The sequence below is a fragment of the Oculina patagonica genome, chromosome 1 (assembly GCF_052425735.1).
Source record: "Oculina patagonica isolate OP01 chromosome 1, crgOcupat, whole genome shotgun sequence".
Lineage (NCBI taxonomy): Eukaryota > Metazoa > Cnidaria > Anthozoa > Scleractinia > Oculinidae > Oculina > Oculina patagonica.
In genome coordinates, this window is record NC_135758.1 from 21892779 (window position 1) to 21908196 (window position 15418).

Genomic DNA, 15418 nt, shown 5'->3' on the forward strand with positions numbered 1-15418 from the left:
CAATCAGTCCCCCTTTGTCAATTTACATGTTTCCAAACAGGCCCCCTTTGTCGATTTCCAGGGTATTTACATGTTTCAATCAGGCCCCCTTTGTCAATTTACATGTTTCCAAACAGGCCCCCTTTGTCGATTTCCAGGGTATTTACATGTTTCAATCAGGCCCCCTTTGTCAATTTACATGTTTCCAAACAGGCCCCCTTTGTCAATTTACATGGTTTTTACATGTTTCCAAACAGGCCCCCTTTGTCAATTTACATGGTTTTTACATGTTTCCAAACAGGCCCCCTTTGTCAATTTACATGGTTTTTACATGTTTCCAAACAGGCCCCCTTTGTCAATTTCCATGGTTTTTACATGTTCAGTCTATTTATAAGCATCAGGTATAAATGTTTTTACATGCTTTTTACAGTGTTGATCGGATAAATTGACATGTTATTTACATGGTCCGTGGTCTTTCGTTCGGGAAATTTACATGATGTTCTGTGTTTTTACATGTTTTACTTCAAATATTTACATGTTTTTAACATGTTTTGAGAAGAACATGTAAAAGGGTAAAAACTATGTAAATCATGCTTTACAGTGTCTTTACATGTTATTTACATGTTATTTACATACTATGTAAATTTTCAACTTTTCCAGTGTATAAGGGAGTGGTCATTATTTATCGGGAGGGGGGGAGGGGGTTGGTGAATGAGAGGGGGGGGATAAAAAAGTTTGGTCGCCTGTAAATGGAGGGCAAAAAAGATTTCGCATCACTGATGGGGGGGTGGGGGGGGGGGTTAAAAAGTTGGTTGACAACCACCTGATGTCCATTTCTAGTAACGCAAAGGGAAACTTCTCTGTAAATAAAACTCTGGCTAAGGTATAAACACATTGACAATTGACTGGTCAAATTGCTACTATTGGCTTATTTACAATGTCCTATCAACGTTTTTCTATCAATCTTAATCTATTTAATCTGATATGGGTTGATGACACCCCCATTTAGAGGGTCTCCTCACACCCGCTTCTTTGAGTCACCATTTCACAATTGGTATATCTGGGAGGCCATGGGTTCAATTCCCAGATTTTTTCGTTGTCTCACGCTTGTGACAGATTATTATTTTATCTTTATTGTTTTTGTTGTTTTCAGGTTTAACTAAGGGTTTGGCTGCCCTCTATGGATCTAGATTATCAATAAAATATCAGTAACAGTTTAGCTAGTCGAATGAGGTGTCCAAAAAAATCTTACAGAGTATTTCTATTTCTTTGATGAAACAGAAAATCATTTACATGATGTAATTCGATGTTGGGCAGGTTTTTAATTTAAGTATTCAAGGAACTTAGTCAGCGGCAAAGTGACCATTTGTTGGTCACTTAGTTTTGATCTTATATTGATTGCGGGGGGGGGGGGGGGGCTAAAAAGATTAATTGATTCTAAAGGGGGGACCAAAAGTTTACTTGAGCCTAAAGGGGGAGCATAAAAAGTTTCTGATGTTGCCTCCTCCCATTCACCAACCCCCCCCCCCTCCCCTCCCCATAAATAATGACCACTCCCTAACATAATGGTACGCAAATACTTACAAATGCGTCATGTTGCTGTTGTTGTCAAATACGCCATATTCCATCCCCTCTATCTGGTTTGAACGCAAACTTCTAAAAACACAACCAGTCAAGTCATGTTCAACCGAACTGATTTAAATCAAGAACTTTATTGAAATAAAAAAGCAAGTTTGAAATTTGAATTTTAACGTATTACAAAGCACTTACAAAACTTCTAAACTTGAAAGCCCTTCAAGCATTCCGCTACTTGCTTTATGAAGAAGATTCCTTCCCAAATCACTGAAACAAATTCACAATTTCCCATTTAATCTGGACCAGATAACATGTTATGTGACTGAACTAAATGGCCTCTCAAGTGCTTTACCTAAAATTATTGTTGAATCATTGTATAATTAACGTGTTGCAACAAAGGTATAAGGTTGCAACAAGGCGACTTGGGTCTCTCCAGACGGCAGAACTGAGAACCAGATTGACCATATCTGCATATCATCTAAGGTCAGAAGGTCATTGCTTGATGTTAGAGCAAAGAGAGGGGCCGATGTTGCTTCAGACCACCACCTTCTTGTAGGCAAATGCCGTTTGAAGCTGAAGAGCTATAACACTGGCATGCAGAAAATAAGCCATAAGTACAACATCAGGATGCTGAAGGACGATGAGATAAAGAACAGATTCCAACTCACCATCTCCAACAAGTACCAAGTGTTGGCAAGCCTTCAAGAAAATGAAGAGCATCGGGAGGAAAGGGAGAACCAAAGCACAGTCAACGAAATGTGGCAGGCCATGAAAAATGCATGGAAGGAGACGTGTGAGGAAACGCTGGGAAGAGAGCGCAAACAGCATAAGACCTTTTTGAGTCTAGACACCCTGAAGAAGATAGAAGCCAGGAAGAAGGTGAAGGAGACGTTGAATCACAGCAGAACACGAGCTAAGAAAGCAGAAGCTCGCATCAGATACTCGGAAGTCAACAAGGAAGTTAAACGTAGCATCAGAAACGACCGAAGGAACTTTCTGGAAGACCTCGCGCGACAGGCAGAGGAGGCATCAGGCAGAGGCGATGCAAAAGAGCTATATTCCATCACAAGGAAACTGGCAGGTGATAGAAAGATCCCGGAAAGACCTGTCAGAGACAAGAGCGGAGAGTTGCTCACTGACCAAGAAGAACAGCGAAAAAGGTGGGCAGATCATTTCAAAGAACTACTCAATAGACCTCCGCCAAGCGAGCTGCCTGACATACAACCAGCCAACACACCTTTGCAGGTCAGCGAGAGTAAGCCAAGTGAGCAGAGATCAAGAGAGCCATCAGACAACTGAAGAATGGAAAAGCAGCTGGTCCCGATGGCATACCATCAGAAGCCATCAAGGCAGATCTAAACACCTCGACCAAAATGCTGTATGAACTGTTTGGCAAGATCTGGGAAACGAACGAGATACCAGATGATTGGAAAGAAGGCTACCTAATCAAACTTCCAAAGAAGGGAGATCTGAAGGAATGTAAGAACTGGAGAGGAATCATGCTGCTGTCAACGGCCGGAAAAGTACTGAATAGGATAATTCTGGTGAGGTTGAAAGTAGAGGTGGACAAACGGTTGAGAGAAGAACAGGCTGGGTTCAGGAAAGATAGGTCATGCACAGATCAAATTGCTACCCTGAGGATCATCTTGGAACAGTCTTTAGAGTGGAACTCTCCTGTTTATGCGACCTTTGTGGACTATGAGAAGGCATTCGATAGCGTTGATAGGGAAGTGTTGTGGAAGCTGCTACGCCACTATGGCATCCCAGAGAAATACATCACTCTTATACAGAAGACCTATGAGAAGTGCAGCTGTAGAGTCATCCACAACGGAGTTCTTTCAGAACTGTTTGAGATGCTCACTGGAGTGCGCCAGGGTTGCTTGCTGTCGCCCTTCTTGTTCCTGCTTGTCATCGACTGGATAATGCGGAGGACGACAGAAAAACATCAGGATGGCATACAGTGGACACTCACGACCCGGCTAGAAGATCTTGACTTCGCCGACGACATTGCCCTTCTTTCACATAATCACAGGAGCATGCAATCCAAGCTAACAAGACTGGCAAAGATCTCAATGCAGACGGGCCTTAGGATCAGCAAATCCAAGACGAAGGTGATGAGGGTTAACACCAAGAATGCAGATAGGATAGAACTAGATGAGGATGAAATCGACGAGGTGGAGGACTTTGCGTACCTTGGAAGTAACATCAGCAAGGACGGTGGATCTGATCAGGACATACGAGTGAGGATCGGAAAGGCAAGAACTGCATTCACCATCTTGACACCTGTTTGGAGATCAAAAGTGATTTCCAGAAAGACCAAACTACGGTTATTTAATACCAACGTAAAGTCAGTCCTCCTTTACGGCTCTGAAACGTGGAGAGTAACAAAAGCGAACTCCACCAAACTGCAGACCTTTATCAACAAATGCCTGAGATCCATCATGGGCATCCACTGGCCAGAGGTCATAACAAATGAAGAGCTTTGGACAACAACTGAGCAGGAAAGGATCAACATCCAGATAAGAAGGCGAAAGTGGGGTTGGATTGGGCACACCCTCAGGAAAACAAACTGCAATGTCACCAAGCAGGCACTGAGATGGAACCCACAGGGGAAGAGGAGCCGAGGCCGTCCCAGAAACAGCTGGAGGAGGACGGTAGATGACGAGGCGAGCAAAGCAGGCTACACCTGGACGCAGATTGAAAGGATAGCCCAAAACAGAACACGATGGCGAGCAGTGGTTTCCGTGGACCTATGCTCCATGGGGAGCGAAAGGGTTTAAGTCAAGTAAGTCAACAAAGGTATATATATAGGAGTGCAAACGTGAAATTATTTTTAACTTTTTTTAAGGCCAAGAGTGAACGATAAACACATCTTTAAACATACTCACAGGACGCGTAAATCAGGAAGTCCGGTTAACGCTCCAACGGGGAGAGTGCGAAAGAAGTTGGAATTTAGTCTCCTGCAACGAACACAAAAAAAAAATAAACATGGTACAATTTTATTTTATTTGCTGATACTAATACAGAACACGGAAAAAAAGAAACTTACTATAAAAGCATTCTGACACGAAGGTCTAAAAATTATTTGCAGAAGTGCATTTTTCATAAACAAAATGCTTCTTTACGAGCCACTTTAGGGATAATGTGGAAAACATGGCGTCATAGGCTTGCAATATACATGTAGATACAACCTTACGTACGTTACGGAATTTGTTTGAGAAAAGTGATTTGAAAAATACTTACAGTGTCTTGACAGACGGAGTATTTTGGAAACAGGCTTCATCAAGGTGGAGCAGAATATTGAAACTCATGTCGCTTGAGGAAAGAAAATAGTTAAGGAAAACTCATTGAGCGAAGCAATTACTTCTATGGGTCACATTGCATTATGTCTCCTGGACTTAAATTACTGAGTCACAAACAAACGAGATCAACTTTGAAAACTGTTCAGCCTAATAGTTTTTTCGACCCATGGCCATATCGCAATCTGTTTTAATCTGCTTCAATTTTTGCCCAATTTTTGTATTTGCTGTGTTATTTTAATTTTTCTTCACTGTTTTAAGCAATTATTTTTTTATTTCACTCAGTTATGGCTAAATTTGGCAACGAATCCATGTGGACCTGATATGGTGTTAAAAAAAGCAGCCGTTTTGAAATATTTAAAATAACTCATGCTTCAAGCAAAGCAAAGTTACAAGAAGAGCAGAGCTTATGCTTTGCTATACGTGTAACACTTGATCAAAGGAGACTTTTATTTTCTTCATGATTTAAGGGCATCACTCGATGGTTTTGGTTTGAAGAAACTTGAACATCTTACTCACATATACTCCAGTTTTGTGAGATTTATGAAGTCCTTCTCTCGTAACTGGGATATCCGGTTTTTCTGGAAAATCCTAACAAAAAAACAGGTTCTATAACAATAAATGTAACTGATACTGTAGCTTTTAATTACATTTATCAATATCATTTACCGACAATGTCAGCAAATATATATCACTTTTTTCTTTTTTTCTTGACTCGCCTTTCCATGCTTTTGCTGAGTTGTTACCTGGTGCTTTCATGAATAGCTGACCAGCGACTTTCACAAAGAAGAAAATAAAATTGACCTAGCTTTGATCTCTCTTCCTTTAAACTTTAAAAGGAGTTGCGAGAGCGTGCTATAAACGCCGAAAAACACAGGGAAGTAAACTTCCTTGCACATCATTGGACACTGAAAATACTATCGTTCAAAACTCGGGGAATAGAGTCGATTCTTTTTTCGCGATAACTTTAATTTAGTTTTGCTGCGTGCGTCGACCGAGTTTCTGTTTTGAACAAATTTTAAATTTCTGTAACATACACTGCTCCAGTGTTGGAAGGAAGGTTGCTTGGCACAGTCAGCAAGTCTTCTCCGGTCACCAGAATATTCTTGTTTGGATCTTCGCCGAATTCTTCACATTTGCAGCTCGATGGGCAACCTAAACACAAATTAAACTTTAGCCAAGAACACGGTGCAGATATGAAAAAAAAACTATCTTCGCAAACATTAATCCATTTTCTAATAGCAATAACAAAAGAGATGATGTTAGAGCGGTTTTCATTTGAGTGTCAATGGTTATCCGGAATTGCTTTGTTTTTACTTTAATACGCTAAATGACTGATTTATCTCTCGCCACGTCTTAACCAATCAGGTGCAAAACCAAAGCCAATCGCGCGATCTGGTCAGTGGCGAGTGCCAACCTCGTTCCCAGGGTCTCTACCCTGGGAACGAGGTGGGCAGTGCTTGCCGCCTGTCAGGTGATTAAAAGGGACTATGTCACGGGGATTTCGCAGATTTTTGGTCTAAACTGTTCTGAAATTAGTGGTAGGCAACTAAACCCATAAAAAGCATGTTCTTTGAAAATCTAAAGGAAGATATAACTTTAATTTGAGGATAGAAATTTTACCTACGGCTATAAATATCGATTTTTTGATGACGCGCGGAAACAACTTGAAAACGTTAGCTTAACTTTTTCTTTCCGTTTTCATCGGAGCCATCCTCAGCCAAAGATACTCGTTAACAGTTTCAGTGCTCTAATAAAACAATTTTTTTTAAAAAAATGGACTATTAAATTTAGGTTTCCTGCGACACAAGTATGAATTTTGGCTGCTCAAAAATCCGGTATATTCCGTACAAAGCCCTTTTAATATAAGATAAGATAAGATAAAAACTTTATTTCTGTGTCTGTGTGTTTAGCCCTTATGGACTAATTGGGGACACATTAAAATACCTTATATGAGTTCTCTTTGGTTCATTGTGTCCGGGCAATATGTTGTCAGCGTTGGTGTGATTGGTCATTGTAATTTCGTTAGCTTTGGTTTTTCGCAAGCCAAATTAAAACGGCTAAACATGTGACTAAGAATATGTTCCAAACTTTTTCCATGGGCCGTTTACTGGTACAAACGTTGTATTGTTTACCTTGCTGACGAGAGCAAGACGAGCCTTGTTCATCATGAGCTGGAAGAAAAGAAAGAATATACGTTTTTTTCTCTAAAACAAACAACACATCCTCCGGTTGTAGTGTGAATAAAAAACCCCGGAAAATTAAGTTGTTTATGTCAAGCAAACAACAACAACAACAACAACAACGAAGATGAAGACAGCAACACAACAAGTCCAACAACAACATTATAAAATTCCTCGTACCCGCAACAGCGTTATAAAAGGCTTTGAATCTTGCTCCATGTAAGTTTCCGTCACAACGAAGAACAACCGTGAAATGATTTGATGAGGACACGAAGATAGGAGGATAAACGTAACCGCAGAATCTGCCTATCGCGGGCGAAGTGTCGTCCCGTCCGTCGAAAATCTGGAGAAAACAGTTGTCGCACGAGGGGTGGTCCTTGAGTCGGAATTCTTGCAATTCCAAGTGAATGATGTAACGAGATGGGACGGTGATGTGCCACGTGCAAAATATGTCATCGAGATAATATCCAGGAAATGACGGAGAGAAGAAATATCCTGACATGTTGAATAAGTTTTCACTGCAGGCTGAAATAGAAGACTGTCTGTAAGGTTGTGATGATGGGGATATGAAATAATGAACATCGTTATTAACAAGCCCACAGCAGCTTCGTAGGTGTTCCCCATATAAAAATAATTACTGCAAACTATTTTAGAGATGGTGACAAGAATTTATACAAGAATCATAATGGTGATTGGAGAAATTAGACGTTTGCTTTGCTAAATTGCTAGTAAAACATGTTGAAGGGAAAAAGAATTACAAAAATTTTTTTAAGCCGTGTTGGGGTGGTGGCCTTCTTAACTAACAATTTGTTCCTAAAAATGGTTAATAACCATCATATTTAGGAAAACAGATCACACACAGATACCTTGTTTGGCCGACAGGGGTTTGTACTTGCAATGCTTCCCCTTGTCAATGTACAGTCCCGTCAATGCTATGAAGGCGTTTTTCTTCTTCACTTCTCCTTTTATAAATACCTATTGTGTCAATGAAACACTTTTTAAACCAGTAGATTGCATACCATTTTTCAACAAGGCATACACTTTCCAAGGTGATAAGCCTTTCAAAACGTAGCTGTAAATTGTGTAGTTAAATCAGCGTTGAATAAGAAAAGGCAGGTCAAGTATATTATGGCAAAGTTAGTAATGTAAACTTCTGTTTGAACCCAACATACAAACGTAAAACTTTTTTACCGGCAAAGAAAAGGTTGCCTTTACTTATACAGTACCAAAATGGTAACATGCTCGGAAGGGACCACCTCATGTGAAAGCGGGGTAGAGTAAGAGGGGGAAGGTGACTGGAGGAGGGCCAGGGAAGGCCATTACGAGAGAAGAGGTAATGAAGGTTGATCGAGAAAGACTGTACAAAGGAGGGCCTATATGAGGTATTCAGTATAATGGTCAACATTGGGAAAGTGGGCGGAGACACCGGCAAAGCCATTTATGGGGCTGGGGGTAGAGAGCGTGAGAGAGAATCCATGGGATTTAAAGGTATCATTACGCGTCTGAATACTTACCTGGAATTTCGAAACAGAACTCAGTGGAACTTGTCCATAGATCCAGTTTGGTCCAGTTCTGCGTTTTGAAATCCAGATTGGTATTTCTCGATGGCTGTTTGTCTTCTGGTAAATCGTCATGGTTTTCTCCCCAGGTCCCCTCAACATGTAACGAAATCTTAAGCATTCGCTATGCCAGTCACGTGATCTGTTATATGTTGAGCTCACAAGTACGGCTGTCTGGTTCAAATGGGTAGCGTTGGAATCTACTACAAGTCTGTCTCCTGACAAAAAAAGAGATATATGCACACAGTTTCGGTTTTATAAAATTGATAAGTGACAGTTAACTGCCTTTAATAATGATATGAACAAGCAAATGAATGAATTAAAGAACGAAAGAACGAAAGAAAGAACGAACGAACGACGAACGAACGAAGAACGAACGAAAAGCCGTGCAGTGTTACGTCACTTTCATGAAAAGGCACTCATAGAAGAGTTTTACGATGGGAGTTTCGGAATAGAATGTTTCAAATTTTTGTTGTTGCGTCGCGGGAGGCGTTTCCGTTCTGAGACTTTTCGGCGACAAAGTAAAGAAGGGTTTCTAATCCTCGACCACTAAGTGCCGCCGTGTAAATACTGTTGTACGTTGTTCTTTTAGCTCTTTGGATATTTTTCTTTTGTTTCATTGTTATTTATATTGGGGTTCAGGGAATGGGAATGATTTAGGGGGATGGTTTGGTGGTGGGTCCACGTAGGTGACTAGTGCTTTGAGAACTTTGTGAACTCACCTGCCGTAAGGCGAATTGTAAAATAAAAATAAAAATACTAAAATTTCCTTGGTGAAATACCTTTTCTGTCGTTGCAAGTTCGAGACCATTCAACCGCTACTTCTTTTTGCAACCCTTTGCTGACTGTTTCCCAGGCCTTAACATCTCCAGCTTCAGTTCCACACCCATGTGACATGCGCAGTATCTCCTCTGCGTTCATTGCATAACTCCATAGATTGAACCCACTGAATACACCGAGAACAACTGATGCATTTGCGTTGCTGTCTCTAAAACCAATTGTCATGGTTCCACCCCCTAAGTAGACATGTTTAGTAAGGAGTTTATGAAATCAATAGAAAAACGTAATTATATAACCTTGTATGTTAAAGGGACAGTGTCTCCATGATTTAGTGCTACTTGAAAATCCAATGAAGGTGTTGGTATTGATTGGAAATCCACAAATAGTGGTCTGGTCTTGCTAAACTTACTGTATTAGTCGTCGTGAACATTGTTAGAAGGTGGTTTGGCTACAAACAGATGGACTGAAGTGGCCACCAACTTTAAAAAGTCGGGCCGACGTTTTCAAGTTTGACAGTGTTGCTTGGAAGAAAACCACGTAAAACCACTGATTACGTTTATTCACACCTTGGAGAATGAATTAATGCTTTTCTTTTGTTGTTCAAAGGTTATTTTGCTGAACACTGATTGCACCCACACAATTCTATCATTGTTTACAAAACACCGCCACTTTAATTAAGGGTATGATAGCCATCTAAATGTCGGTAAGTATGTTTACTAATCCCCTGGAGCGGCTCAAATGCGGACTCCCAGAAGAAATTGGTCACTGGACGATCTCCCAGTGGTTTCATAGCTTAGTGGTAGAATGTTTGCACTGGAATTGCAAAGCGATGGGTTCGAAGCCTTTTTCGGGATTTCTTCTAAACTGCTTAAGTTGAATATGTTTTCTTGCGAAGATCTCATACATTCTATTTCGTTAAATATCAATCTTTCACGTAGGTGGAACTATACCTTCAATTCCTACATGATGGGGGCTTGACTGAAATCCAGTTGACAGATTTTTTCTTTCGCCATCTTTAAAAACCTCCAACAGCTCGTCGTAAACTTTCCACAACACGCACACGTGGTGCCACGTGTTATCTATCACGCCCAGTGGCATTTTGCTGTATATAAGAAATGACAGAAAGTGTAATGCGTGTTCATAGCGTTTGAATATTCAGTTTTGCCAAGTACGATATTTGGAAGAACTAAGAGTTTGTACGCAAATACTTTATACACGGAACGACACACGCAACAACATTTTCGGTTTTGCAATAAGTTACTTGAATTCCGACCTAAACGCGGTAATTTTCTAACAGACACTAAAAAACGTTACATGAATCCAAGCAAAGTTCTCCAAATTACTCAATGACGATGAAGCAGAAGAATCAACAGCGAATCAAACCAAATTTAACTTTCTTCAACCAAGCGCGCGCTGTGAATTTAATCCAAATACTACAATTTTGATTGGTTAATTTTATCTCCTGATTTCCCCAAATATGGTACTTAATGGAAACGAATGTGCAAAACGCTTTGTACAATACGAAGCATAGGGAGTTTTACGTTTCAACCCTTATGGATTTCTGAAATTGATCTAATAAGTATTGGTTATTAAATGGCGACGAGTTAAATAAAGAAATAATTTCACGCGCGTTTTGTCAAAACGCTTATAATTTCCCGAGCCTTTAGGCGAGGGAAATTATTAGCATTTTGACAAAATGCAAGTGAAATTATTTCATAATTTCACGAGTATACCATTTGATTATATTTTAATATCATAGGTGACAAATTACGCTTGCAATCGTCGGTTTTTGACTGGTATATTGCATTGCAAACTCTGCAAACTCCGAGCTTTGAAAAGTGGAAAGCATACATTTTTCTCAAGTTCGCGAGGTTTTTTAGTCTTTGAAGAAAACCCTTTAGAGATTCCTTTTTTTTCTTGACCAAAAGTTTCAAAGATGAATCAACTATCAATTATTTCTCACATTATAACCGTAGTGTTGAATCAACTGAAAACGGTGCCAGTGTAAAACGCTCAAAAATCCGCTCGATGCCATTTATGTAAATTGGCTTAAGTCTAGAAGTCGTTGTGACGTTTTGAAATATAAAATATCATCAAAAGTTTTATTACATGGCCAAGGCTGGCTGGCTATGATGAAATTCAAGCGAAAATGTACAAAGTTTAAGCTTTAAAACATCTTTATTACGGACGCCACCTTGCCGCTAACTCCGTTGCCATGGCAATTTTATAATTTCACATGTGAAATTATAAATTAACGTTAAAATTTCGCGCCAAAATGAAGGAGTAATTCGTCACCTATGATATTAAAGTGGTAATCTTTCAATGATATTTTAATTAGTTGCAAAAACTGTTGTATTTTGGTATTTAAGAGGTAAAATGGAAATAACCCATTAAAAGAACTTTTGCAATTCTAAGGTAATTACTTGTCAGTCTAGATGGTAAACATTTTCTAGTAAGCGGCATTTTAACTTGAACTTGAACAGTAAAAACAAAAAACAAAAACTGCTGAAAATGTGTTTAAAACAATACAATCGATTATCAATTTTTCTTACAATCAAACGTCAATGAATAAAACAAGATCTATAAAGCAAAACATTTGTACCTCCTCTTTTGCTCCAGCTGAATTTCAAGAGTATTGTTACCACAATAAACTCCAAGCACCAGTGATTCATTTTGTTCTGTCGCAACTTTGTATTCAATAAAGAAGCCACTGTACGCGGTCTTCAACCAGAAACACAAAGTGAAACCCCGATGGAGAGGTGAAATATCAGAGAATGACACATAGCCAAGAACGAAATCAGGAAGGTTGATCTCGTAGTCACTTGGGTCAAAGAATCCTGACGAAAAAATCAAAGGTTTCGATTATAAAAAGACACTATTACGAATAAATAATGGTGATTTCATATCTCCAAGCAACCATGTACAGTAAAAACCCGCGTATAAGAACACCTATTTTGGCGGTTCAGGCTGATTTGGTTCTTATATAAAGGGTTATAATCTGCAAAATCAGCCTGTAAGTGTTCTTAAGTGTTCTTAAAAAAAGTTTCTTAAAATAAGGAACATACTAGGCTACCAATAGATGAAATCAATATATATGCACACAATTGTATTTTAATTTTAATGAAATTGATAAATCAAGGCAATAGTTGTACTGTAATTGGGGTGGAACTATTATGTGTGCAATGAAAAGTAGTGTTGATCTTCGATATTTTTCCATATAAGAACAATTTTCATTTTTCAGGCTGAATGTGTTCTTATATAAATGGTACTTTATTTCCTAAAATCAGGCCTGGGTGTTCTTAATCCACTTGTTCTTATACGCGGGTTTTTACTGTATTTAACTGTTTATTATATAAACCAACTTATTGTGATGTTTTTGACGATTTTCGGAAGATTTCCGACCATTTCCCGAAGATTTCCGAAGATTTTCAAAATGTTGTCCGAAGGTCGTGCGAACATTTTCAGAAATTTTCCGATGATTGCCGAGGAGTTACAAGATGTTTTGACTTAATATCGATTAACTTGGCTCATCCAACATTGAAAGAGGGCAAACTTGTCAGGAAACGTTTCGATGTGTAGATAACGTGTTATTCTCACGTGTGAAGATATGATTTTTTGGCGCGAAAGATTTCCTGGTATTTCATTGATGTTTATATAATAAGATAATTTGGAACATGGCAATTTCATTGCACTGGTCGATAGCTAAGGGGTGCTTACTTTTTAATGCTATGTTATCTAAAGTGACCGTTCAGTTAAACTGAAACAATTGTACAGTCATAAAACAATAATATAAAGGGGGAATAAAATGGTTTAGAAACTTTTTAGTAGTATTATCACAATTTTAATGTAATCTGTGCTTTCCATTATTTTTCTCTCTTCTCGGGCCGTATTTTAATAACGTTTCAACGTGGTTTTACTGTGCATAACGGCGACCTAACGGATCGAACGGTCTGGATTCGATCCCTAACCGGGGTCACTACTTTGAGTTCTTGGGCGAGACACTTTATCTCACAGTGCCTCATCATTAAATGCTTGGAATAAGCCTGCAATGGATTAGCATCCCATCCCGGAGAACTATATAGCTTAATGCTATAGAAACTAGAATAAGCTCCAGCCTGATGGGCCACTTGGTTCGAACGCAGACTTTACATTACCTATCGGTATAAAACAATATATCCTACCATAGCCATCAGCGTCATCATGATCGCCGTTATCATTTTCGCCAACGTTCTTATTACCACCACCACTATCGTGATAGTTCTGTGGAAGCTCGTTGTATTTTATTCTTTTCCAGCCATGCAAACTTTTCCATCCACACCAGTCTACTGATATGTCACAAGGAGAGTTATCTAAATGGTGTCAACAATAAGACTGGTTACTGCATGACCTAGCTCTATGTAACTGAACTCAAATTTGCTTTATGGAAGACACAAATGTTCCGATCAGTACAAAGCATGTAAAGCCCTGGCCAGGCGGTAACACAAGTGGACGCAAGCAGTCGCAACTTGAACTTGCGTACAGACTTGCGCTGACTGGCCAAACGACTTGCAAGTGCACGCAAGTTTTCAAAAAATACATTTCAATGCTTCTTCCCGTATCGCAATTCAGTACTTGAAGTAAACAGCAAGACTTGCGTTTGGTGGCCAAACAGTGAAAAACTTGCGTTGACTTGCGTGCAAAATGTGATCTTGACCAAAGTGAACGCAAGTCAGCGCAAGTCAACGCAAGTGCACGCAAGTCCTGGCCAAACGGAAACGCATTAGCTGACGCAAGCTAAAAACTTGGGTTTAATTGTGTCCCCACTTGGTCACGCCTTCAGATGAAAGTGGACGTTAAACAATTTCACTTCTTTTTGCCGGAATAAAAAAAAACATTTACTTTTACATTTACATTTACATTTACTTTTTATGCAAAAAGTTACGTTCTAGAATAGTTGCAGATACAAGCAACGTCTCTTATGTTACCTTGACAACCATACAGCTCCACCCTCATTGATATGTGCATATACCAAGCCTCTGGTCGAAAACGGATGTAACGTGCTCTGATTTGTGGATGTAGTTCATGATAGACAACAGTATCCTGGTCTGTGTTTCCATCAAATACCTAAAAAAAAACAAGATGGAGATAATATAAAGATGTAGTCAGCCATATACGAGTCATACGAAAAAGTAATCCGAGTCTCTCAAGAGAGGAGTAGAACCTATGACCTTCCGCACAACAGTCGGGCGCGCTAGCATGATCTTCAGGAGACTTGCGGGAGCTAGGCCATATAATTAGGTTCAAATATGATAAACATCCTGCATACTGTTGGGATTCATTTTGATGATAATTGTGACAAAAACCGTTGAGACCTGTTGAGACCTCACAAATACTGCCTTCACAAGTGAAACTGCTTGCGTAATTATAGCTTAATGACTGTTTTTAGAGCAGGGATGACTTATTTAAAACACTAGCCTTCTGTTCATGAAGTAAGTCTCTCTTTAAAAAGGAAATTCCTCTCAAGACCTTAAAAAGAAAATGAAATGTCTGTGTGTTAAGTCTACTTCACCTCATCTGCAGTTTGTCCTCGTCCTCTGTAGTACTGGAAGTTCACTCCATCGTTACTGTACTGCAGTTTGTACTTGGTTACCCATTGAGAGTGATCGCTTCTTCCTTGCGTTGCTACACCTGTCACTTTAGTGTGCTGACTACCAAGATCAATCTGGAGCCATTGATGGAGGTCATTGCTGCCAGCTGACCAAGATCCTTGTTTGTTTCCAGTTTTTTTGAAGTGTAATCTTCCCTGGGAAGGCGCATGGTCCTCATCCCATTGCGAAGAAGCAGTAATTTGTGCGTCAGAGATTCCACCGTTTTCCATACCGAAAACTTCTTGACATTCTAATGGATTTATAAAATCGCACATTTACGGTATTGAAGTATAACTTTAAAAAAAAACTTGTGGTGTTACACGGGACAACTTGCAACAACGAACGTTTTTTGTGCAACAATGTTGGACAAAAATCCAACACCATGTAACAAGGTACCGGACCGAGACGACGTTTTG

At 39.5% G+C, this 15418-nt stretch overlaps 1 protein-coding gene across 1 annotated transcript in view; it reads right to left on the bottom strand.

Moving 5' to 3' along the window:
- The window catches only part of LOC144632827 (uncharacterized), a 63383-nt gene that overhangs the window by 15954 nt on the left and 32011 nt on the right, over positions 1-15418 (bottom strand). Inside the window, exons 28-43 of the mRNA XM_078491605.1 lie at positions 14924-15252; positions 14340-14478; positions 13557-13724; positions 11978-12212; positions 10326-10477; positions 9378-9611; positions 8551-8813; positions 7903-8011; positions 7217-7561; positions 6989-7027; positions 5891-6008; positions 5373-5444; positions 4798-4869; positions 4443-4514; positions 1750-1821; positions 1564-1635 (exon numbers count right to left, since the gene is read on the bottom strand). Coding sequence (XP_078347731.1) covers positions 1564-1635; positions 1750-1821; positions 4443-4514; positions 4798-4869; positions 5373-5444; positions 5891-6008; positions 6989-7027; positions 7217-7561; positions 7903-8011; positions 8551-8813; positions 9378-9611; positions 10326-10477; positions 11978-12212; positions 13557-13724; positions 14340-14478; positions 14924-15252 — 2491 coding nt within the window. The remainder of the gene's footprint in view (positions 1-1563; positions 1636-1749; positions 1822-4442; positions 4515-4797; positions 4870-5372; positions 5445-5890; positions 6009-6988; positions 7028-7216; positions 7562-7902; positions 8012-8550; positions 8814-9377; positions 9612-10325; positions 10478-11977; positions 12213-13556; positions 13725-14339; positions 14479-14923; positions 15253-15418) is intronic.